General features: G+C 40.9%; 1 protein-coding gene across 1 annotated transcript in view; it reads left to right on the forward strand.

Annotated features, from left to right (window-relative positions):
• Positions 1 to 17,722: 17,722 nt before the first annotated feature.
• LOC149572915 (uncharacterized) overlaps positions 17,723 to 25,842 on the forward strand; it is a 43,007-nt gene continuing 34,887 nt past the window's right edge. The window contains exon 1 of the mRNA XM_089814022.1: positions 17,723 to 18,471. Within this exon, the coding sequence (XP_089670148.1) occupies positions 17,952 to 18,471 (520 nt within the window). The 5' untranslated portion in view covers positions 17,723 to 17,951. The remainder of the gene's footprint in view (positions 18,472 to 25,842) is intronic.

Below are 25,842 nucleotides of genomic sequence, written 5' to 3' on the forward strand. Positions count from 1 at the left end.
TTCGCTATCACTCGGTCCTTTCTTTCACCACTTATCTAAATTTTGATTCATATGGCTATCTTTCCCTAGCTTGAGTACTCTTTAGGAGTCTATCCTTCCGGATCGCTTTCACTTGCTTCATATTCCTCACCTATCCATCTTTTCTTAAACACCATCTTGCTACTCCATCATGTCCTATACCTTGCTAGACATTGGAAGAAAATGATGTGATCTTGCTTGAGAGTGAGTAATCTCTAAGTCATTCTAAAAAATCCTAAAAACCATATATGATGTTGAAAAAATCCTAAAAAATATAAAATGTCTTGAAAAAAATGAGCATCTTAGTCAAAGCCTATTCCTGAATACTTTGATGTCTCTGCAAAAAAAAAAAAGAATTAACTCTATGTCTATCAGGCTTGTTGGACGCTCGTTGCCCATCTACCTTACTATTCTATCTTGCCTTGCCTAGCTTGGAATTAACTCTTGTCATAGTCTGGGGGGCATAGTTTGTTTGGCTTATCAAGGATCTTCTTGCACAAGGAGATTTTTCTTTGGCAGTATCTTCCAAAATAATGTTTCTCAACACTACCCCCAACTTGACATCAAGTGTTTCTCAACACTTTTAAGATAGTTTACCTACGGTCTTCGATGTCGCAATATTTATTACTATCAGAATCAAGAAAAAATATTTCCAAGCGGTGAAAACCTGGAAACATGCGCTACTCGAGACCCTTACACCTATGTCTATTAGTCTCAATCACTCATTGTGCAACACATTTCCTAACTTGGAATTGTTTCTTGTCCTCATCTTGGGGGCACAACTACTTAGCCTATTAAGGGCTCCTTGTGCATTAGCTTTTCTTTGGCAACTCACAAAAAAAGGTGTTTCTCAATGCTACCTCCTTTGACATCAAGTGTTTCTCAACACTTTTTAGATAGTTTACCTACAGTCTCAGATGTCGCGATATTTCTCACTATCAGAACCAAGTCTTGAAGAAATAGCCAAGTGACTTACACACATGCACTTAAACATTTAAACGCCTAAGCTATGATGAACTTTATCTTCTTTTGTGTGTTGTCTATGCTGATTTCTTTTCTATGTGTTCCCTCCCTAATACTCTTTCAAGGATGTCATAGACTAGAAGACTGGGGGCATGGGGCATGTTTACTTGCTTTCTACTTGTGGGTATACTTTATTTGTCCACAATGTTTAGAGTATTCATGCTTGTCTTACTTGACACTTTGACTCACAAACGTATCATCCTTGATTATTCTTGCATATGAGGAGAGTTCTCTCTTCATCCTTTTCAGACATGTCAGCTAACTACTATCATCCCTTCTTTGCTTTCTTCTTGATCATGTCTTTTCACCTTCTTGATCTTTCGCTTCATCTCTTTGCTATCCTATCATCACACCTATATAAAATTTCAACCTTTTACATAATTTTGACATCTTCGATCCATTTTTGGGATCAAAATCAAAATCTGAGTTCATCTTGATAGTCAAAATAGCATTTTAAAAGTCTACCTTCTTCTATGCAGTTAGCTGACCTCTTGAGGTCTAATCTTCGAATCTTTGCTAGGGCATCTTTATTTCTTCATGTCTTCATCATTTCTACATCTCATATCTACTCAAATTCACATTTTCATGTCTAAATCACCTTTCTGCTTGATTTGACCTAATTTTCATGCTTTATCCTTTGTGGTCAACTCTGGTCAAACTAGGACATTCTATCATTTCCTTATGGTCACTTTTTGGTTCTAATCATCTATTTTTCATCATGGACTTTTCTATATCTCAATTTTCTCATATCTAGCTCATTTTTGCATCCCCCTTACCTCATTTTAATTTCAATCTCAAAGGGGCAAAAATACTCTATCATCGCTTGCTACAACTATCTATTTCTTAGGAGCATATGTTGGATCTTTTCATTTGCTCTCGATCTATCTACTTTTCTTGGTGTTAGCATTCCTCTTGAGTTTTGACATCGTCTCTTTCCTAGTGTTCAGTACTACCACTATCAGACTGTACATTCAGGATTTGCTATCTCTTTCTGCATTTCATTCTTCAAAATCAGATATCTCTATCTATTGCTACCTACTTGGCTTCTGTTTTCTTTGACATAATGTGTTCCCAAATTGATCATGCATTAGTCAAAGAGGGGCAAATGTAATCACCTAAAAATGGTCATTTAGAATATTAGCCCCCTTCTCAGCATTTTGGCTAAATTATTTAATCATTTACCTAGGCCAAATTGCTATAAATCAATTTATTTGATTATAAACTATAGTTTTGACTATATTATCCTAAGTTCATTATTTGATTAAAAGAACATGTGTCCCCTTTTAATTAAATAAAAGCCCCCTTTCTTCTAACCCACTCAATGTGCACATATAAAGCATTATTTCTATTTTGCAAATTAAAGGAAAATACTCTTTTGTCTCATATGCAAAGTCAACTATTTGTTTATTGGTTGACTTGTGTGTGCACTGGATCAATCTCATTTTCAAACTCCACCCTTGATCTTCCATCATCTTGATCTCCACTGTCCATATGACTTTAAAAGAGAGAGAGCTTTCCCCCTTAGAGGATCCACACTCTTGAGTACTATTATTCTCTCATACCATAGCATTTTAGCTTAAAATCATGTTGCATATTAGTTTAGCTTCTATTTTGTAATAATCTATCTCACATACAATAACTAGGTTGGTTTGTAACACTCTCATTCTTGTTAACATAGCTGCATTTTGCATATTCCTACTAGTTTAGTCTACATTTGCATTGCATTCTTGAGGCATTCTTTGTGGACATTTGCATTCTTGCATCTTGTCTCTAAGAGAACCTCCCATTGCATGGTTTACTAGCAAGAAGAGTATCTCTAAGGCTGTAATGCCTACCCCTAGTTTACATTTTGTTATTATTGCCAAACTCTTTTAGGCCAGTTTATGCTTGATGATTAATAGCATTATCTTTCAGATTATCAAATATTGTTTCACACTTAGTTGATTTTATGATGAGACTACTTGGTATTATTTACTTTATGTATGCATGATTATACCTTGATGTTGATTGTTATAATGATTTTAGTTATTTGATGATGATTAGTTAGATGGATTATTATGCATGTTTTCTTATGGATACTTGCCCCACACTGCATGTGTATGGTGTGCGTGTATGTTTTCTTTATGTATGACATTTTTAATGTGGTTAAGTAAGGGAGTCGTAGTCACCTGTTAGTTGGGATCTACACGATGCATCACTTCCTATCATTGCCTATTTAGTTTAGAATTGTGTTTGTACATGTGTGGATTTTATGTAGATTGCAGGTACCGGGTATCGACTTTCCTAAATTGCCAGGATGAGCGTACCCTATCACATTATCTCAATGGTAAGAGAGGGGAGATAAATTCTTGAGTCCAATTCTTAACCTTTAAACCATTTGTCCTAGAAAATTAAGACAAGTATCTGTGATGATTACCCTTTCGAATGCGTTGCATAATGTAAATTCATGATTATAACCCTTGAGTTTGGTCTTGTATGTGGTATTTTATGTTGGGTTTTTGTATTTCATCTTGTAAGTCTTTTGTATTTTTTTATTAATTAAGTCAAATTAAAAGATTAATTAATGATTTAATTTAATGGAAAATTATTATGATATTTTTAATATTTAATTATATTTAATTATTTGGGAAATTAATTAAATAAAAATAATTCATGAATGAACTTAAAGAGTCGACTTGGTGGGGTGACTTCATGAACGCACTTGAAGGGTCGACTTGGTGGGGTGACTCTATGAACAGACCTAAAGAGTTGACTTGCTAAGAGTACTTGGTGGGGTGACTTGATGAACAGACTTAAAGAGTCGAATTGGTGAGAGTACTTGGTGGGGTGACTTGATGAACGCACTTGAAGGGTCGACTTGGTGGGGTGACTTGATGAACGAACCTAAAGAGTTGACCTGGTGAGAGTACTTGGTGGGGTGACTTGATGAACAGAGTTAAAGAGTCGACTTGGTGAGAGTACTTGGTCGGGTGACTTGATGAACACACTTGAAGAATCGACTTGGTTAGAGTACTTGGTGGGGTGACTTGATGAACAAACTTAAAGAGTCAACTTGGTGGGCCGACCTGGCGGGGTGACTTGATGAACGAACTTAGAGAGTCGACTTGGTGAGAGTACTTGGTGACTTGGTGGGCCGACCTAGTTGGGTGACTTGATGAATGAACTTAAAGAGTCCACTTGGTGGGCCGACCTAGCGGGGTGACTTGATGAATGAACCTAAAGAGTCGACTTGGTGAGAGTAGTTGGTGGGCAGACATAGCAGGGTGATTTGATAAACGAACTTAAAGAGTCGACTTGGTGAGAGTACTTGGTGGGGTGACTTGATGAACGAACCTAAAGAGTCAATTTGGTGGGCCGACCTGGCAGGGTGACTTGATGAACGAACTTAAAGAGTCGACTTGGTGGGCCGACTTGGCAGGGTGACTTGTTGAACAAACTTAAAGAGTCGACTTGGTGAGAGTACTTGGTGGGCTGACCTAGCGGGGTGACTTGATTAACAAACTTAAAGAGTCGACTTGGTGAGAGTACTCGGTGGGCTGACCTGGTCACGTGACTTGATGAATGAACTTAAAGAGTCGACTTGGTGGGCCGACTTGGCCGGGTGACTTGATGAACGAACTTAAAGAGTCAACTTGGTGGGTCGAACTAGCAGGGTGACTTGGGTAGAGTACTTGGTGGGTTGACCTGGCAGGGTGACTTGATGAACGGACTTAGAGAGTCGACTTTGTGAGAGTACTTGGTGGGTCAAACTGGCGGGGTGACTTGATGAACGAACTTAAAGAGTCGACTTGGTGAGAGAACTTGGTGGGCCGAGCTGGCGGGGTGAATTGATGAACAAACCTAAAGAGTCAACTTTGTGAGAGTACTTGGTGGGCCGACCTGGCGGGGTGACTTGATGACCGAACTTAAAGGGTCGACTTGGTAAGAGTACTTGGTGGGCCGACCTAGCGGAGCGACTTGATGAATGAACTTAAAGAGTCGACTTGGTGAGAGTACTTGGTGGGGTGACTTGATGAACAAACCTAAAGAGTCGACTTGGTGAGAGTACTTGGGCCGACCTGGCGGGGTGACTTGATGAACAAACTTAAAGAGTCGACTTGGTGAGAGTACTTGGTGGGCTGACCTGGCGGGGTGACTTGATGAACAAACTTAAAGAGTCGACTTGGTGGGCCGACCTGGCAGACTGACTTCATGAACAAACTTAAAGAGTCCACTTGGTGGGCCGACCTAGCGGGGTGACTTGATGAACGAACTTAAAGAGTCGACTTGGTGAGAGTAATTTGTGGGCTGACTTGGCGGGGTGACTTGATGAATGAACTTAAAGAGTCGACTTGGTGGGGTGACTTCATGAATGCACTTGAAGGGTCGACTTGGTGGGGTGACTCTATGAACGGACCTAAAGAGTTGACTTGCTGAGAGTACTTGGTGGGTGACTTGATGAACGCGACTTGGTGGGGTGACTCGATGAGCTGACCATGCCAGAAGACCTTGTGAGCAAACTGAAAGTGTTGACTTGGTGAGCATGCTTGAACAATCGACTTGTTGAGCTGACTTAGAAAGTCGACATTGTGAGCAGGGCTTAAGACGTGACTTGGTGAGGTGATGCAGGAAGGTCTCGTTAATACCATAAACTTATAACAGAACCATAGAAATAATAGAAAATGCGAGAACAAAATGTGGTCTTGTCATTTGGACCGCAGAAGTGGAATTGCATAATTCATAAGCACAATATGCTAACCCACACAGACGCCTTCACTGCAACAGTCTGCAAGACAAGCTGCCAGCTATCACCCAGAGTTGTCCTAGACAACGTTCGGGCCTTTCTTAAATAGGTAATTGTATGCCGACCGGGAAGGTTCTAGATGCTCGGACTTAATGCTTATGGCTGGAAGACCCTGACAATACACATAAGTCTGCCTAATACATCTTTGACAAATTATTTTAGAAATTTCGGTAGCCCAACTTTCGAAGGCCATAACTCACAAATCGTTGCTCCGATTGGCTATTATAACCACTTTTCGAAAATGCCAGCTCCTGATCTACAGGCTCAGGAATGCTATTATAACCCTTCCCTCAATTTTTCGAACCTCATTCGGGCACTCTAAGGCCTCCAACAGTGAGCCTGAAGATTTTTAGCATATTTTTCCATCGAAAATCTGCAATAACTTCTCGACACTTATGCTTGAGCTAACTTGGTGAGCGGACTTAGAGAGTCAACTCATTGAGGTGACTTGGTGGGGTTGACCTGGCAAGGAGAAACCCACTTGGTGAGAAAACTGCAAGAGTCAGCTTGGTGAGCGCGCTGGAATTGCTGGCTTGGCGAGCTGACATGACGAGTGGGCTTAACGAGGTGAGTTGGTGGGGCAACTTGGCGAGTGGAATTAAAGAGCCAACTTGGTGAGGCGACTCGGTGAGTTAGTTCATTTAGATGACATGGTGAGCCGAATTGGGGAGGCGACCTGGCGAGCGAACTTGGTGAGCTGACTTGGCGAGCCGAATTGGGGAGTCAACCTGGCGAGCAAACTTGAAGAGTCAACTCATTAAGGAAACTTTGCAAGTCCACCTTGTGAGCCGACCTGGGGAGATGACCTAGGGGCAGACTTGGTGAGCGTGCTTGAATTGTTGGCTTGGCGAGCTGACACGGGGAGCCAACCTAGCGAACCGACGTGGTGAGTGGGCCTAACGGGGCGAGTTGGTGGGGTGACTTGGCGAGTGGAATTAGAGAGCCAACATGGTGAGGCGACTCGACGAGTTGGTTCGTTGAGATGACATGGTGAGCTGACTTGGCAAGTCGACCTGGCGAGCGAACTTAAAGAGTCGACTTGGCAACGTACTCGAGTCGACTTGGTGAGGCGACCTGGCGAGCAGGCTCAAAGAGTCAACATGGTGAGGCGACTCATGGTGAGGAGCTATCCTTGAGTCGCCTCACCAAGTCGACTCTTTAAGTTCGTTCATCAGTTCACCCCGCCAAGTACTCTCACCAAGTCAACTCTTCAGGTCCGTTCATCAAGTCACCCCGCCAAGTCAACCCTTTAAGTCTGTTCATCAAGTCGCCCCACCAAGTACTCTCACCAAGTCGACTCTTTAAGTCCGTTCATCAAGTCACCCCACCAAGTCGACTCTTCAAGTCCGTTCATCAAGTCACCCCACCAAGTCGACTCTTCAAGTCCATTCATCAAGTCACCAGAACAAGTACTCTAACCAAGTTGACTCTTTAAGTCCGTTCATCAAGTCGGCCCACCAAGTACTCCCACCAAGTCAACTCTTTAAGTTCGTTCATCAGTTCACCCCGCCAAGTACTCTCACCAAGTTGACTCTTTAAGTTTGCTCATCAAGTCACCCCACCAAGTACTCTAACCAAGTCGATTCTTCAAGTCCGTTCATCAAGTCACCCCACCAAGTACTCTCACCAAGTCGACTCTTTAAGTCCTTTCATCAAGTCACCCCACCAAGCCGACTGTTTAAGTCCGTTCATCAAGTCACCAGAACAAGTACTCTCACCAAGTCAACTCTTTATGTCCCTTCATCAAGTCACCCCACCAGGTCGGCCCACCAAGTACTCCCACCAAGTCGACTCTTTAAGTTCGTTCATCAGTTCACCCCGCCAAGTACTCTCACCAAGTGGACTCTTTAAGTTTTCTCATCAAGTCGAGCCACCAAGTACTCTCACCAAGTCAACTCTTTGAGTCCATTCATCAAGTCACCCCACCAAGTGCTCTCACCAAGTCAACTCTTTAGGTCTGTTCACCAAGTCACCCCGCTAAGTTGACCCTTTAAGTTCTTTCATCAAGTCACCCCACCAAGTACTCTCACCAAGTCAACTCTTTAAGTCCTTTCATCAAGTCACCCCACTAAGTCGACTCTTTAAGTCCGTTCATCAAGTCACCAGAACAAGTACAAGTACTCTCACCAAGTTGACTCTTTATGTCCATTCATCAAGTCACCCCACCAGTTCGGCCAACCAAGTACTCCCACCAAGTCGATTCTTGAAGTTCGTTCGTCAGTTCGCCCTACCAAGTACTCTCACCAAGTGGACTCTTTAAGTTTGTTCATCAAGTCGAGCCACCAAGTACTCTCACCAAGTCGACTCTTTGAGTCCGTTCATCAAGTCACCCCACCAAGTACTCTCACCAAGTCGACTCTTTAAATCCGTTCATCAAGTCACCCCACCAAGTACTCCAACCAAGTCGATTCTTCAAGTGCGTTCATCAAGTCACCCCACCAAGTACTCTTAGCAAGTCAACTCTTTAGGTCCGTTCATAGAGTCACCCCACCAAGTCGACCCTTCAAGTGCGTTCATGAAGTCACCCCACCAAGTCGACTCTTTAAGTTCATTCATCAAGTCACCCTGCCAGGTCAGCCCACAAATTACTCTCACCAAGTCGACTCTTTAAGTTCGTTCATCAAGTCACCCCGCCAGGTCGGCCCACCAAGTGGACTCTTTAAGTTCGTTCATGAAGTCAGTCTGCCAGGTCGGCCCACCAAGCCGACTCTTTAAGTTCGTTCATCAAGTCACCCTGCCAGGTCAGCCCACCAAGTACTCTCACCAAGTCGACTCTTTAAGTTTGTTCATCAAGTCACCCCACCAGGTCGGCCTACCAAGTACTCTCACCAAGTCGACTCTTTAGGTTTGTTCATCAAGTCACCCCACCAAGTACTCTCACCAAGTCGACTCTTTAAGTTCGTTCATCAAGTTGCTCCGCCAGGTCGGCCCACCAAGTACTCTTACCAAGTCGACCCTTTAAGTTCGGTCATCAAGTCACCCCACCAGGTCGGCCCACCAAGTACTCTCACAAAGTCAACTCTTTAGGTTCGTTCATCAATTCACCCCGCCAGCTCGACCCACCAAGTCCTCTCACCAAGTCGACTCTTTAAGTTCGTTCATCAAGTCACCCTGCCAGTTTGACCCACCAAGTACTCTCACAAAGTCGACTCTCTAAGTTCGTTCATCAAGTCACCCTGCCAGGTCAGCCCACCAAGTACTCTCACCAAGTCACCTCGCTAGTTCGACCCACCAAGTCAACTCTTTAAGTTCGTTCATCAAGTCACCCGGCCAAGTCGGCCCACCAAGTCGACTCTTTAAGTTCGTTCATCAAGTCACATGACCAGGTCAACCCACTGAGTACTCTCACCAAGTCGACTCTTTAAGTTTGTTAATCAAGTCACCCCGCCAGGTCGGCCCACCAAGTACTCTCACCAAGTCGACTCTTTAAGTTTGTTCAACAAGTCACCCTGCCAGGTCGGCCCACCAAGTCGACTCTTTAAGTTCGTTCATCAAGTCACCCTGCCAGGTTGGCCCACCAAGTCGACTCTTTAGGTTCGTTCATCAAGTCACCCCACCAAGTCGACTCTTTAAGTTTGTTCATCAAATCACCCCGCTATGTCTGTCCACCAACTACTCTCACCAAGTCGACTCTTTAGGTTCATTCATCAAGTCACCCTGCCAAGTCGGCCCACCAAGTGGACTCTTTAAGTTCATTCATCAAGTCACCTGACCAAGTCGGCCCACCAAGTCACCAAGTACTCTCACCAAGTTGACTCTCTAAGTTCGTTCATCAAGTCACCCCGCCAGGTCGGCCCACCAAGTCGACTCTTTAAGTTCGTTCATCAAGTCACCCCACTAAGTACTCTAACCAAGTCGATTCTTCAAGTGCGTTCATCAAGTCACCCGACCAAGTACTCTCACCAAGTCAACTCTTTAACTCTGTTCATCAAGTCACCCCACCAAGTACTCTCACCAGGTCAACTCTTTAGGTCCATTCATCAAGTCACCCCACCAAGTCGACCCTTCAAGTGCGTTCATCAAGTCACCCCACCAAGTACTCTCACCAATTTGACTCTTTAAGTCTGTTCATCAAGTCACCCCACCAAGTACTCTCACCAAGTCAACTCTTTAGGACCGTTCATCAAGTCACCCGCCAAGTCGACCCTTGAAGTCCGTTCATCAAGTCACCCCACCAAGTACTCTCACCAAGTCGACTCTTTAAGTTCGTTCACGAAGTCACCCAACCAGGTCGGCCCACCAAGTACTCTCACCAAGTCGACTCTCTAAGTTTGTTCATCAGGTCACCCCACCAAGTGCTCTCACCAAGTCAACTCTTTAGGTCCATTCATCAAGTCACCCTGCAAAGTCGACCCTTTAAGTTCGTTCATCAAGTCACCCCACCAAGTCGACTCTTTAAGTCCTTTCATCAAGTCACCCCACCAAGCCGACTCTTTAAGTCCGTTCATTAAGTCACCAGAACAAGTACTCTCACCAAGTCGACTCTATAAGTTCGTTCATCAAGTCACCCCACTAGGTCGGCCCACCAAGTACTCCCACCAAGTCGACTCTTTAAGTTCGTTCATCAATTCACCCCGCCAAGTACTCTCACCAAGTCAACTCTTTAGGTCCGTTCATCAAGTCACCCCGCCAAGTCGACCCTTTAAGTCCGTTCATCAAGTCGCCCCACCAAGTACTCTCACCAAGTCGACTCTTTAAGTCCTTTCATCAAGTCACCCCACCAAGTACTCTCACCAAGTCGACTCTTTAAGTTCGTTCATCAAGTCACTCCGCCAGGTCGGCCCACCAAGTACTCCCACCAAGTCGACTCTTTGAGTCCGTTCATCAGTTCACCCCACCAAGTACTCTCACCAAGTCAACTCTTCAGGTCTGTTCATCAAGTCACCCCGCCAAGTCGACCCTTTAAGTCCGTTCATCAAGTCGCCCCACCAAGTACTCTCACCAAGTCGACTCTTTAAGTCCTTTCATCAAGTCACCCCACAAGTCGACTCTTCAAGTCCGTTCATCAAGTCACCAGAACAAGTACTTTAACCAAGTCGACCCTTTAAGTCCGTTCATCAAGTCACCCCACCAGGTCGGCCCACCAAGTACTCCCACCAAGTCAACTCTTTAAGTCCGTTCATCAGTTCACCCCGCCAAGTACTCTCACCAAGTTGACTCTTTAAGTCTGCTCATCAAGTCGAGCCACCAAGAACTCTCACCAAGTCGACTCTTTGAGTCCGTTCATCAAGTCACCCCACCAAGTACTCTAACCAAGTCGATTCTTCAAGTGCGTTCATCAAGTCACCCCACCAAGTACTCTCACCAAGTCGACTCTTTAAGTCCTTTCATCAAGTCACCCCACCAAGTCGACTGTTTAAGTCTGTTCATCAAGTCACCAGAACAAGTACTCTCACCAAGTCGACTCTTTATGTCCCTTCATCAAGTCACCCCACCAGGTCGGCCCACCAAGTACTCCCACCAAGTCGACTCTTTAAGTCCGTTCATCAGTTCACCCCGCCAAGTACTCTCACCAAGTAGACTCTTTAAGTCTGCTCATCAAGTCAAGCCACCAAGTACTCTCACCAAGTCGACTCTTTGAGTTCATTCATCAAGTCACCCCACCAAGTGCTCTCACCAAGTCAACTCTTTAGGTCCGTTCACCAAGTCACCCCGCCAAGTCGACCCTTTAAGTTCTTTCATCAAGTCACCCCACCAAGTACTCTCACCAAGTCAACTCTTTAAGTCCTTTCATCAAGTCACCCCACCAAGTCGACTCTTTAAGTCCGTTCATCAAGTCACCAGAACAAGTACAAGTACTCTCACCAAGTCGACTCTTTATGTTCGTTCATCAAGTCACCCCACCAGTTTGGCCAACCAAGTACTCCCACCAAATCGATTCTTTAAGTCCGTTCATCAGTTCGCCCCGCCAAGTACTCTCACCAAGTGGACTCTTTAAGTCTGCTCATCAAGTCGAGCCACCAAGTACTCTCACCAAGTCGACTCTTTGAGTCTGTTCATCAAGTCACCCCACCAAGTACTCTAACCAAGTCGATTCTTCAAGTGCGCTCATCAAGTCACCCCACCAAGTACTCTCACCAAGTCGACTCTCTAAGTCTGTTCATCAAGTCACCCTACCAAGTACTCTCACCAAGTCAACTCTTTAGGTCCGTTCATCAATTTAAAGAAAAAATTATAGTTTAATTTTAAAGTGTAATAGTATTAAATTAATTTAATAATAATATATTTAGGAGATCATTTGTAAACAAATGCTAAATAGTATTATTACTTAAGTTAATAAATATTTTATCAATTAACGCTTTGAAAATAAATTAAATAATGAAAAAGATATTAAATTATTAAAGAGTTTTAAAATTGCATAAAGTATGGATGAGATTACAATATAATAAATTAATTAAAAAGAGAAGGCAAGTGAATTTAAATAAAGATATTTAAAATTGCATAAAGAGTTCATGAAGTTTTGAAAAAGTTAATAAGGAGTTAAAAAGTTGTGAGCAAGGAGTCCTCTTCGGTGATCTCACAATTAGTGCCCCAAATTTAAGAGAGAACTCCTTATTAGCAATTGAGGGTTCATTTTCGAGAGATCGAGCATTTTGAAGAAGGAATTTTCAGAGAGAAGGTTTTGAGAAAAGACATTTCTCTCACAAATCTTTTGGGTGTTTGCAATTTTAGCATCAGAACCAGGTAGATTCTTGTGTTTTGATTCACCCAATTAATTATGTTATTTTCCTGTCTTCTTTGTGACTGTGAATTGATTATCTAAATTTCTTGGTGATGAATCTTTCAATCTTGTGATTTGGAATTACTGGTATGCATGTGGGTTTCTTCTATATACGTGAAAGATTAAAATATCATTAAAACTTTTTTTTTAATAGAGTTTAAATTGAAAATTATACTGGGAAGGGTTTTGAACGAAATGGAAATTTTATATTGAAGTTTTAATTAGATTGTCGTATTCTTCCTATAGAGTGTTTGTTAAAACATTTATTAAAAAAAATATTTCAAAACAAAGCTGGATTTTTGGTAGGGGGATTGTTTCTATTTATAAAAAAAAAGGGAATATGTTTTGTTTTTTTTTAAATATAAAAATTTATTTAAAAAAAATAATAATAAAAGAAGGGGAGGCGGGTTTTACCCCCCCTCCCCTCCCAAACCCTGCTGACGGCATAATTGCTATCGTAGGGTACTGGGACAATAGTGGTACAGAGTACCACTATGGCTGTAGGCCTCTGCGACGGTAGGGAGGCCACACAACAACTGCCCTTTATGGGACGGTCGGCAGGCCCTAAATCGCAAGTGGCTTGTGTTTAAAAAATAAAATTATTTTGTTTTATTAATTAATTAATTTTAATTTTAATTATTATTTATTAATAATTTTAAATTATTTTTATTAATAAAATTTATTAATAGTTTTTTTTAATTAATAATTAATAAAAATTATTAATTAAAGATTTTTTTATTAAAAAATTTGATTGTTAATCAATTAATAATTATTAAGTTGATAACTTAAATTATTATTGAAGTTAATCTGAATTAATGATAAATATCAATTAATAGTGTTTAATTATATTTATTGATATTATTATTTGATAAATTGATTTTTATGGGATTGCGAGTATTCTATTTAATAATCAATGATTATTATTTTAATAAATTAATAAATTATTACCCTTAAATTATTTTGGAATTATTGACATAAAAATTGAATAGGGGTAACTGTGCATTTCATTTGAATATAAGAATGGGTTAATTTGTAAGGGTAAACTGTGAGTTTTATTTACTTGAAACATATATTAAAATGGAAATTGAAACCTTAATGTTAACTCAACTATGTGTTTTCAAAATCAAACCAAACTATAAAACTACTATGTTATTTGTATGTTGTCTATGTTTTGGGTCTGGGTTGACTAGAGTGTTGACCAATTTCAGGACGTCTACTAGAGGCTTGAGAGTTTTGTGATTGTGGTATTATGCTAATTTGATCTTGGTCTTTTAAACTCAACCATGGTAATGTGATTGGTATGCTCTATGATGAGTTTGATTATATTGTTTGTTATTGCTTTCAGTGTCCTTGTGGGATAACGAGAGGGATGTTATGATATATTTGACTTAACCTTTTTGAGTCTTCGATCAATATTTTTGGGATGTTTTCTAGTTGCTTGTAAAGAATTGATGGGTTATTGTGAATAATCTTTTGATGCTTTCCAATCACTTGTATATGACTGAGGTGATATACTATGATTCTTTGATTTGTACTTTTATGAGCCTAGGGTAGGTAATTTGTATGTTAAGTTGGGAAGTGACTTGCAATGGAGGCTAGGGCCCAAAGTGGCTCTCAGGGTAACCCATTGTAAGTAGTTTAATAAGTGATAACATTTCATTAAATGGGTTCAAAATGAATTAATAAGATATTGGTACCACAGAAAGTCATTAAGGGGCCAGAGAATTAAAAGACTAGTTGGGTAACCTTAGAGTCGACTCGTTAGTATGCCTTGTTAGTACGAAAGGATACTAGTGCCACATAGAGTCACTAGGGGGCCGAAGGATTAAAAGACTAGCCGGGTAACCCTAGAGTTGGTTTGTGGGATTACACTTGTCCACTAGCAATATAGGATTTCCTATGTGTCTTTGTTTGCCTCTGGGTCTAGATGTCAATTTATCTTGGAACCTTTGAGTTAGATTACTTTTAGGGTTTCCTTGACTTATATATTACTTTTGATTTTTGGATTGATATCTTGTTTGGAACTTGAGACTATCTCCTCAGCGTGGTGGGAGTGGGCCTTTTTGGGTTACCACACGGTCGGGTGGTAGTGCTTTTTACTCTTACCATTGATATCCATCGATTTTTGCGATGGTTGGAGTTTTTTGTCTGCTTTTCCTTTCATTCTATCTTTGTGTCTTATGATGGATGGTTATAGCTTTATGGTGGATGATCTTTACTTATTATATTGTACCTTGTTTCATGGATCCAAAAAGGATGATGTAACTTATTTTTATAAATGTATATTCTTTTAGCCTTTCATACCCTGTGACATGTATAGTGGATGATTATGCATTCTGAATTTATTGCCAAGTGGCATTCAAAACAAATGTATATTATTTAAATGGACTTGGACTTGTAATTATTCTTTCATATGGATGTAGTATTTATTAGACTTAGTATTATTTAAATTTAAATGTGACTCAACTTCTTGGGATCCTTAAGGAATGTAATTTGTTATGTTTGCTTCTGTATGATTGTTTGTTATTGCTTCCACTACTTTATGTTTGATGTGTGTTGTTCTTTTTTAAAAAAATGTTTGGAAAACTTAGTAAAACTTTAGGTTAATTCTTTTGGATCCCTTGGCAGGGCGTTACAAAGGCTTGATTGAGAGCCTTCTTATGCTTGAAATATACTTTCTTGCACTTCGTGGATTGCGAGCTCTAAGATGACATCCAAGCATTTCGAACTCATGGAATCACTTGGGTATAAGGGTTTAGAGTATGACACAAATATAGTGTACAGTATGAACGAAACAATAGAGCTAAATGAGTGACAATTGTTTTCACAAACGGGGCCCTCAAGTAGTGTCAGCCTAAGTGAACTTGATACGCTTGGTAGACATGAGTTTGATCACAACAATAGATGAAATTTGGTTGCAATACCAAAACATTTACATGAAATTGCACCACATTTCATAAATGCAAAAAAAACAAATGGGCAAGAGGAAACCATGTTGTCTAACTTTGACATTCCAAACTATAAATTGTCTACAAAGCAATAAATTGCTTTAGAAATAATTACAAACCACCACAATTGCTTGAGTGCCAAACCACTTCACATGAACATTCAAGGGACAACCAGTACAGAAAAATCCTACTTGATTGCCTACATACAAAATGCACTCAAGTGTAAGACACTAGAACAAGGAAGCCAACCACTCATACTAACTCCTATCGAAGTTGTTACATTCAACATACACAGATTGACAATACATTCAATGTTCAAGATTCCTATTAGAGAAATGCATCCATTGCAAGGACAAGCTTTGGCAACATTCTAGGAAGAATTAAAGGACATAAGGTACATTCTTATTGATGAAATGAGTTTCATAGGGGAAAAGCATACTATTAAAAATAGATAGTCGACTGCAACAAGCATTTCCCTACAATGAACACCTATGCTTCAGAGGAATCTCCATAATCTTAGTTGGAGACCTTGCACAATTGCCACCTGTGATGGCCAAGCTTATGTACACAACACAATCTAGTATTAGGTTTCTATGGGAGCAGTTCACAATAGTTGTCACTTTGGCAACAATGTTTTGACAACAAGGTGAAAGTACAACCCAAATACAAATTCGTCAAATGTTACAGAGCATACAAAATGCAAAACCAAGGCAAGAAGATTGGTAGTTGTTGATGACCCAAACAAACAAACAAGTAACATCATTTGAAAGGGAAGAATTTGACTGCTTAATGCACCTATTTGCTACCATTAATTTGGTTAGTCTACACAACAAACGAATGCTGAAATTATTGAACTATCCTATTGCAATAAGTAAAATGGACAATGTAACTGGTGATGAAAAACTCAAAAAACAAGTGCTACTTTGTAAAGGCCAACGCATCATGCTCATGAAAAACATATGGACACAAGTAGGTCTTATAAATGGATCTCTTGGTGAGGTAGTTGATACTGTGTATAGTCCTGGTTCCAAACCACCTGATATTCCAATGTATGTTACAACAAGGATCAATAATTATACTGGACCCTCGTGGAATGAAGATGACCCCAAGATTGTACCCATAACTCCTGTGTCACTAGGTAGTCGAAGGCAAAAAATAAGTGCTACTTTGTAAAGGCCAACACATTATGCTCATGACAAACATATGGACACAAGTAGGTCTTGTAAATGGATCTCTTGGTGAGGTAGTTGATATTGTGTATAGTCCTAGCTCCAAACCACATGATATTCCAATATATGTTACGACAAGGATCAAGAATTATATTGAACCCCCATGGAACAAAGATGACCCTAAGATTGTACCCATAACTCCTGTGTCACTAAGTAGTCGAAGACAAATACCACTCACAATGGCATGGACTACAACCATACACAAATCTCAAGGTTTGACATTTCAAAAAACAACAATTGACATTGAGAAGACAAAGAGGCAAGGGTTGACATTCACATCTATGTCTATAGTTAGAACATTGAATGACCTTCACATTCAACCAATGTTCTCCTTCGAGAGATACTCAAAAATGTAAGATAACTTACATACAATATCAAGGAAAAAAGAGGAAGTCTGGTTGCAACAATGCTTTCTCTAACAAATCTAAGGTACACAACTCAACACAACCATTTTCTTAGGCCACTAAATGTTATAAATTTCTCATACAATCTCCTCATATGTTTTCTAAGGTCCACAACACAAAACAACCATTTTCTCAGGATACAAAATTTATCATGTATAATTTTAACAGTTTTTCTTCTTCGAGTCGTGTAGGTCTTCGAGGGAGCTATTTCTAAACATTTTTGTACTGTGAGAGCATTTTCTTAAAGTCTAGACCACTTTAAAAGCAATGATCCATTCAACCATACTATGTCTCTCTTTCTTACATTTGCAATCCACGAAATACTTAGATCCATAAAATTATAATGTACAATTTCTTCGAATATTGATCTTTTGACTTTTCAATACAATAAAAATATTAGACAAAACATAGTTTTTGATCGGAGAAACCATTAAAGTGATGCCTTTATTCACCCATTTTATTTTGAACTTAAGATCCTTGTAAATTCTTAAAGCCATAAAATTATAATGGACAATTTCTTCTTCAAATATTGATCTTTTGACTTTTCAATACGATAAAAATATTAGACAAAAGAGAGTTTTTAAATTGGAATAACCATTGCAGTGATGCCTTTATTCACCCATTTTATTCTGACCTTAAGATCCTTGTAAATTTTCCTCACAAACTGTTTATTTCTGTGCTTCTCGCTTGAAAAGCAACAGACATCTGGCTTTTCCGAAACTTGCCATGCATAAGGATAGCCCGAGCGGTTGAGGTAAATGAGAATTATATAGGCCCAGCTTAAGCCCTTTACTTATTACAAACTCGCCAGTTCTTCCTTTGACTATGGCGGCGCTCTCATTTGCTTCTACACTATCTCACTCTTCTTTTATCGATACCCTGTCGCCTGCTTTTTCTCAGACTCTTACCTTTTCCAAACGGGGGCAAAATGGTACCAGAATCTCTCAATACGCTCTCACTTGTTCGTCATGTGAGTTGGCATTAGAAAACAATGCGGGCTGGACGAGATCTTCAAGGGTTCAGAGCAACTGGATTCTGTGTAGTCGATACCTCTTTTCATCTATTGATCGACACATTAGGGCGTCCTCAACTCCATTAGCAGTAAGCGAGGAGCAGGTAGATGTAGCAGAAACAGAGGAGTCGGAGGTGAAATTAGATTTCAGTGGAGGTGACGGAGAGGGAGGAGGAGGAGATAAATTTGGCGGTGGAGGAGGCGGAGGAGGAGGAGAGGGAGGAGAGGGGGGAGAAGGAGAAGGAGAAGGAGAAGGAGGAAAAGAAGAAAGTAGACAGATGGCTTTGTCTATGTCTCAAAAGCTTACTCTTGGCTATGCTTTCTTGGTTGGAGGTAAACATTTCTCCGCCTCATTTTCAAATTTTTTATCTTCTTACTTGAGCTAACGAGCACATGTTTAACGAATAAAATGTTTGTGGAAATAACTGTGTGGATTTAGCTTGTACCAATATTTTCAGTCTAGAAGACACATGTAGTTAAGATTGATCTAAGCTGCTTGTAATGTAGTTTAGGTTTGCTAAATGATCTATACATTGTTAGTTACGCGGGTACTTTCAGAACAAAAATTATGTCGTTATTTGTCTATGTAGTCCACTCGAATGGAATACTTACCTCGAGATCTTGGGAGCTCTGCATATGGATTATTCTGGCTTGTCTCGAGGTTCTTTTATCAGAAGTTCAAATTCGAGAGTACAAATTTTGAACCTTACAGAAGGTGAAGAAAATGATTGTTATGCGGTCGCCAGGCCGTGATGTAGAAAACGACCTTTTCCTTTGTCTGCGCTGTTTAGTTTTGTCGATCTTAGTGTAATGTTCCAGAAGTTGTGACTGTTTCAAGTGGGCAAAGTTCCAGGCATTCCTTTGGCAATCTACATGACCTGTTCAGCGGTAAGTGTGATTAGGTTTTCGGTAAAAAGCGAGTAACTAGATTGTGCAATTCCAAACCTAATTCTTTTTGTTTGGTTGGATCAGCAGATTCGGTCAGGAAAGTAAATCAAACGCAGCAACCTAAGAACGAGCTTAGACAAGTTGTATTGCAAGTCTTGGTAATGCAGAGCTAGGATGACAAATCTGCCCGCGATGCATCAGAAATTACTTGAGGCGAATTTTGGAAGTTATCTTAGACTGCAACAATATGCACTTTAGATGCAAGGAAAGTAACTTCTAACAAGTCATCGAGTAGACTTCTAATAGTCTTTTAGTTCGATCCTCAACATAGTTATTCCATTTTTAAGGTCTTGAAAAACTCTTTTGGCCTAGGAAGAGGTTGATAACTCCGTACTAAAATATTGAACTTGCAGAATTGTCCTCAAATGCGCTGCAGAGGCAAGCCTATCATTCTTCATTGTAAAGGGTTCCTGAATAGTAAAGCTAGTGATGCAAAAGGATACTCCCCCCCATCTCTCAACTCCAAAACACACAAGTAAAACATCAACATAGACTCTCTGCAAGAGATTGCAACAAACATTCTTCACTTCATTAAATTCAATTAAACAAATTACATTTGTAAACAATTACAATTTATGGTTTTCGCAAGGCTTCTCTTTTCTCACATCCACATCTCTAATTTCTATTTGCGTACTTTTTGTTCTCCTTGCACTCACCAATTTGCTCTACGCTTTCCTTCTATTCGATGCTTCTATGATCAGTTTTCACCTCAATCATTTTTTATTCTACAAATTTGTTCTTCTCAACCTTACACAGTGATTACTTCTTCGCAATGATTACGATGATTGTGTGATCTCTTTTCCCACACTGCTTATTCACTTACTTCAAAGCCTCTCCATTTTTCGTGTGAATTCAGGAGCTATTCTAATGCTTTCGCTACTTACTATCCCTCACCCATGCTACCATCTTCCTATCTCCTCACTTCCTCTGCGCAACTGCCCCTCTTTCCATTCGTTTGCTATCTTCTATATTTGTAAATTTTGTCTTGTCAATTTCAAGTTGAGTCGTTTCAACTGCCTTTCTTCCTTTTGAATCTTTTCAATTTCGTAGGATTGTTCCTTTTCCCTTTTTTGGCAACCCTTCATTCTTCCTCTCTCACATGATCTACCAATATTTTTTGACTAAAACTTTTGATAGCTAGTTCAACAAATTCATTGGTGCATAGTCCGCAAACATTGCATTGCACGGGATGACATCTCTTTGTATTCAATTAAGGTGTTGTCTCTGTTTCAACATTTTGTAGTCGGTTTCATAGAGAAGAGGAAAGAGAAAACACCAACTAGACATGGAGTATGCACCCAAACAAGGGATATGTTTGTAGGGCCACTCATGCTACGTTGGGCATGTATCTGAGGACATTAGATAGGGCAGTATGTGGACATTAAGGGCAGTGGCAACATCTATAAGGGTATGTCTACAAGTTCTACCTCGGTGACATTGGCATCGTATAGAATATCACAAATTGACAAGTAGGATGGTAATGCGATTATCGAAAAGAAAATCCCAATACAAGATGATGGATGTTCATGCCCTATTTCAAAATTCCATAATTGCTTACATATCAACTGTGGTAGTGAGAATTATAACATCTGGCAAATTCCTTCTTGATGGATGACTATACACTGTTTTAAAGCTTGATCAAATTGAAGCAAACAAATGGGGGAATATTTTTTTGGTAGACGCTAACCGCTGTTTTGCTTGGAATGCTCCTGCATTAGACACAACAAATAAGAAGTTTGTGAGCATAGGCTCACAAAATGGGCTTAAGTAATTCAATTACTCTTTTAGGTTGTAAACAACCTCTAGCAAACCTTGTTGCCGCATTAAGTACATCAGAAGTCTTCTTCATTCTCCTCTTCCCTACAAAAGAGATGAAGGCTCCCATAATGAAGGATGAGTCCCACAATGATGAACTTTCTACCTGCCGCTGCGTGTTTTGTGTTGCTCTATTTGCATGGCTCCTTCCTTGATCTTTCTCTCCATTTATGCTTGTGTGCCCTTCGTTCCCCTCGTCCTTTATTTTTTTTTCTTTGTTTTCTATTTTCTGTCTTTTCTCTCTCACGACAAGAGCTTGAACTTCACGGACTCAAGGTTCAGACTAGTCTGCTCTTGTCGGGTTCTTGCTATCTGCTTTCGTCGAGTTACTGTTGGGTTATAGCTCGACGTTGGTTGCATTCACACCTGCTATGCCTTCCGTTTGAGCTCAGATCGGTGGTTTCTCACATAGCCAGCGATCTCTGCCTATTATTTTCACGGGTTTTCATCATCGTCTTACCCACTTGTGATCTTAACTGTGTTCTATCGGGTTGCAAAGTTCTAGTATCTCCTACTGCTCGCGGGTTCATATTTTATCTCATTGCTTCAACCTAACCACCTGTGTATTGCCTCACATTGGCTATCGCTAGTTTGTCGGTGTGTGGGGTTACGTCTAAGGCATACGGGTATCTGTTGGTGCTTGGTTTGATACGAATTTTGGATCAACTCATTGCTGCAATGAGTGATAGTGGTCCGCACAACATCGACTTCTGACCTACTAGAGGTTATGTGATCGAGTGATGAAGTTGGAGACTGACAATACTTTGCTTAGAGAACAAGTTATTGCATTGACGGTAGAAATTTTAGAGATCAAATTGTCTATAGAATTGAACACCTCACATATTAAACGATTTTCCGATACCTTCATCTTTGAAACAACATGCTTAAAATCCAATATAGAATCTGTTATTGAACAACTAGATGGGTTGGATAAAATCAAGGAACAACAAACTAGAATGGCTACAATACACTCTTCTTTAATTGCTGAAACTGAACAAAAGGTGAAATCATGGGCCTCTCTCTGTACCAACACAGATACTACTACACCTCGGCTAAGCTTAGACAAGATTGTCCAAGGAAAGATTAATGATGAGTGCGTGCGACGCGCATGTGAACTCAACTTGCGTGTTTGGGGTCTCTCACCACTGTTGACCCTTTTGCTACTGGACGTTCTTTCCTCTCTGACCAGCTTGGTATCTCTAATATCACTTTAGATAAGTGTTGGTTTGGTACGGGAGATATCCTTTTCATCAAGTTTTTCTCTTTTTCCGACAGGCCTCGTGTCCTTAGAGCAAAGAGAAAATTGTTCTCTCTCCCCTCTAAAATTTATTTTGATGATGATCTCACAAAGGCACAGGTCACAGAGCTGAAACATGCACGAGGAATTGTGGCAGATGCTAGGTGGGCTGTTATTAGGAATCTTAGAGCAATTGTTCGTGATTCTCCTACTGGATGGGTAGCGAGGATGACCTCCAAAACCGCATGACAGTTTCGACAGTAGTTTGACAAGAGGAAATCTCCTTCTCTTCTTGTCAACTGTTGGAATGGTAATGACTCTTTATGGTCATTGCTTGGTCTCTTTCATGATGCGGTGGGGTCTGCCGATATTTTGGTCATCACTGAGACTCACGAGAGTTCCATGCGCCCTCTTTTAGGATACCTTGGATACCGGTGGCTGTCAGTTTGTAGAGATGGGGTCCATACTTCTGGTGGGGTTCGTGGGTCCAAAGGTGTTGCTTGTTTGATTAGAGATGACATTTACAGGTTAACATCAGTGGTTCACTCTAATGCCTTTGCCAGATTCATGTGGGTTCGTATTGGGTGTCGGAATCACTGACAAAGGGACATCTTTCTTGCAGTATGTTATTTTCCACTGACCTCTTCTCCATATGCCATAAATGATGCTCAGGATGGGGATCCTTTTGGTGACCTTTAGGAGAGCATCTCACAGTTTGCAGCCTTGGGTGATATCATTATTCTTGGAGACTTCAACGCACGAACCAGGAATCTTCAGACTCCTATACATGATCGTGGCTCTGATTTGATTTGCACTTCTGAGAGAGAAACTAATATGGGACTTCAGCGTACCTTAGATGATGCCTCTAAGCCGCTCTCTTGCTATGGTGTCGCCACCTCCTCTAGCTCAGTGAGTCTTCTGGTTTGTTGATCTTGAACAATTTATCCTTCTTCCCTGGCTCTGATCTCTTTACCTGCTGGCCACACTGTGGTGGTGCGAGTGTTGTGGACTATGTCATCACCTCTTCTTCCTTCATTCCCTCCATTCACAGTTTCACCATCTCGTCTCCCCTTTGCTGACAATGCTCTTCTCAACATTGTTATCCGCATTTCGTCTTGTTTGTCACCTTCTTTTCAGCCCTCCCCCATCTCGACTAACACTGCCTGCACCCCTACTCGCTTCTGCTACCGTAAGGGTGATGGTGAGCTTTTTCCCTACCATCTTAGGAGACTTCTGACACCAGCTAGTTTTAGCGATTTGCATGCGGCCTCTACCATGTTTGATTTACTTGCTTTTGCCATTTGGGTGTTCGCTCTCCTTTCTATTCCTCACTGCTCCTCTCCCTCTCTCAGGTATAAGCGTTGAAATACTTGTCCTATGAATTAATTGTTTGATGCTGATTGTAAAGCTTTCCATCACTCTGTTCGCTCCGCTTTTGAGACTCACTCCCTTGTCTTTGCCCACTTGTGTTATCTTATCTCCGTTTTCTTTGCTATAAGCATCATTCTTTTGCTTCTTCTCAGTGCATATCCCTTTGCTCTACCCTTATTCAGAATCCTCAGATATTCTGGTGTACCCTTTTTTCTAGGTGTCCCTCCTTGCTCTCCATCCTTGACTTCCACTCGTTGACCTTCCACACCATTGCACTTTATGACATTCCAGGGCAGCCACCCCTTCATTCCACTCCACCTCCTTACTGCCATTTGTTCACCCCCTGCAGTATTTTTGAGGCCATTAGATCCATGAGATGCAGTAGAGCTGTGGATGAGGATGGTTTTTAGGCAGAACTTTTTAAACTTGGTGCTTTGGTGCGTGGATCCTACCTTCCTACACTCTTTAATAGAGTGGTCTGTACTAGGTTTCCTTAGTCCTGGTCACGACATGTGATATATCCTATTCATAAGTCTGGGCTTACTTCAGACCCAAGTAACTACTGGACTATCATGATCGGGCATACATTTGCCAAACTTTATGCCACTGCTCTGAACACCATGCTATCTAGAGTGTTTGATAGGAGAGAATGTAGGGCTAAAGGACATGCCAGTTTTCAAGCAAACTATCAGACTATGGATCACATCTTCATGTTGGGGGCTATTATTGAAGAGGCTAGGCACCGCACTGAGAAAGTCTATTGCTGTTTTGTGAATTTTCGCAAGGCTTTTGATTCTATTCCTAGGATGGCCTTATTTAAGAGACTTAGCGAGATTGGGATCTTAGATATGCTGTTGACTGCTATTATGAGATTGTATGAGAAGGTGACTGGTAGACCCAGGACCTCGGATGGCTTTTCTGTTTCAATTCAGAGCACCATTGGGGTGAAGAAGGGTAGCCCTCTTTCTCCTACTCAGTTCAGATTGTATATTGACGAGCTCAAAGATTTCCTTGTGAACTCCTCGCAACCTAGTGATGGGTGCTATTTGCATTAGGTTTTGATCTCCATTCTCCTTTTCGCAGATGATGTGGTTCTCTTGGCCTCTTCTCTTGATAGTTTATAGAGACTTCTTGATGGTTTGGCTTATTTTTGTGATCAGTGTCAGCTCGTGGTCAATCTGGCTAAGACTCGGGTTATGATCTTTAACTGTTTAAAGACCTCTCATCTTCATTTCTTTTTTTAGGGGGAGGAGGTTGAGATCACTTCTTACATGTATCTCAAGGTAAAGTTTTCGGGCCCCGCTTCAGTTTGAGACTGACTATTTAGTCCAGGGTTAGTAAGGGCATGAGTTCTCTGGCCATGCTCGAAAGACAGTGCTTTAGACATCATTTTCAGGACATTTTGTCCAAGTTGTCCCTCTTGAACTCCTTGGTTAAACCGATCGTTCTCTATGGCTTGGTGGTTTGGGGACCTTCTCTTGTTTTTGATTGGGCCTCTAGGGGACCTTCTCTTCTTGTTTTTTATTGGGCCTCTATTGAGTGTGTTCAGACATTGCTTTTATGATGTATCATTAGATGTCACAAACTCACCCCCCACAACATTGTCTTGGCCGAGTTTGGAGCTCATCCTTTCAAACTTGTGGCCATTTTTGACTTGATCTAGTTTCTCCATTGGCTTCATGGCTTTATGGATTCAGATGTTGACCGACACAGATACTCTCATCTAGCATATTGTTATTCTGTTGAGGTTATGAGATCCGACACTAGCACTAGATCTCGCTGTTGGTACGCCCAGGCCACCTCTCTATTGGGTTCGATTGGGATTGAGATTGATTGTCTTCCTCCATATCAGTTCTTGCTGGATGCTCCTACTCACCTCCTCCCCTCATGTTAGGAGTTGAACAAGTATGTCAGACAGGATATCTATAGACAATACATTATCACTACTTGGCATAATCCTCTTGGTGGATTACGTCCTAAGATGGCCTTTTATGCAAAGCTTTTTCTTGAGATTTAGAATGGTATTATTGTGCATCCTGCTTATCGTTATCGGCACTGGTGTCACGCCCTTTGATTCTCTTTGGGCTCCTTCACTATTGGCTTTCACCGTCTTCGGGTCCGAAGCGATCACCATATGGATAGAGAAGATCGGATTTGTAGACTGTGTGCTTTGGCAGAGGTTGAGACTGAGACCCACTTCATATTTCGTTGTCCTATCTACTATAAGATTCGAGGGAGATTTTACTGTTTATTCGAAGATTGTTTTTCTCTTTTAGTGTTCTTCAACTATGTTGACCAGCGGTGTCTTGCACTTTACCTATGAGAGGCCACCC

Source organism: Cupressus sempervirens, chromosome 2 (genome assembly GCF_028749045.1).
Source record: "Cupressus sempervirens isolate cs-2001-9-10 chromosome 2, ASM2874904v1, whole genome shotgun sequence".
NCBI classification, from domain to species: Eukaryota; Viridiplantae; Streptophyta; class Pinopsida; order Cupressales; family Cupressaceae; genus Cupressus; species Cupressus sempervirens.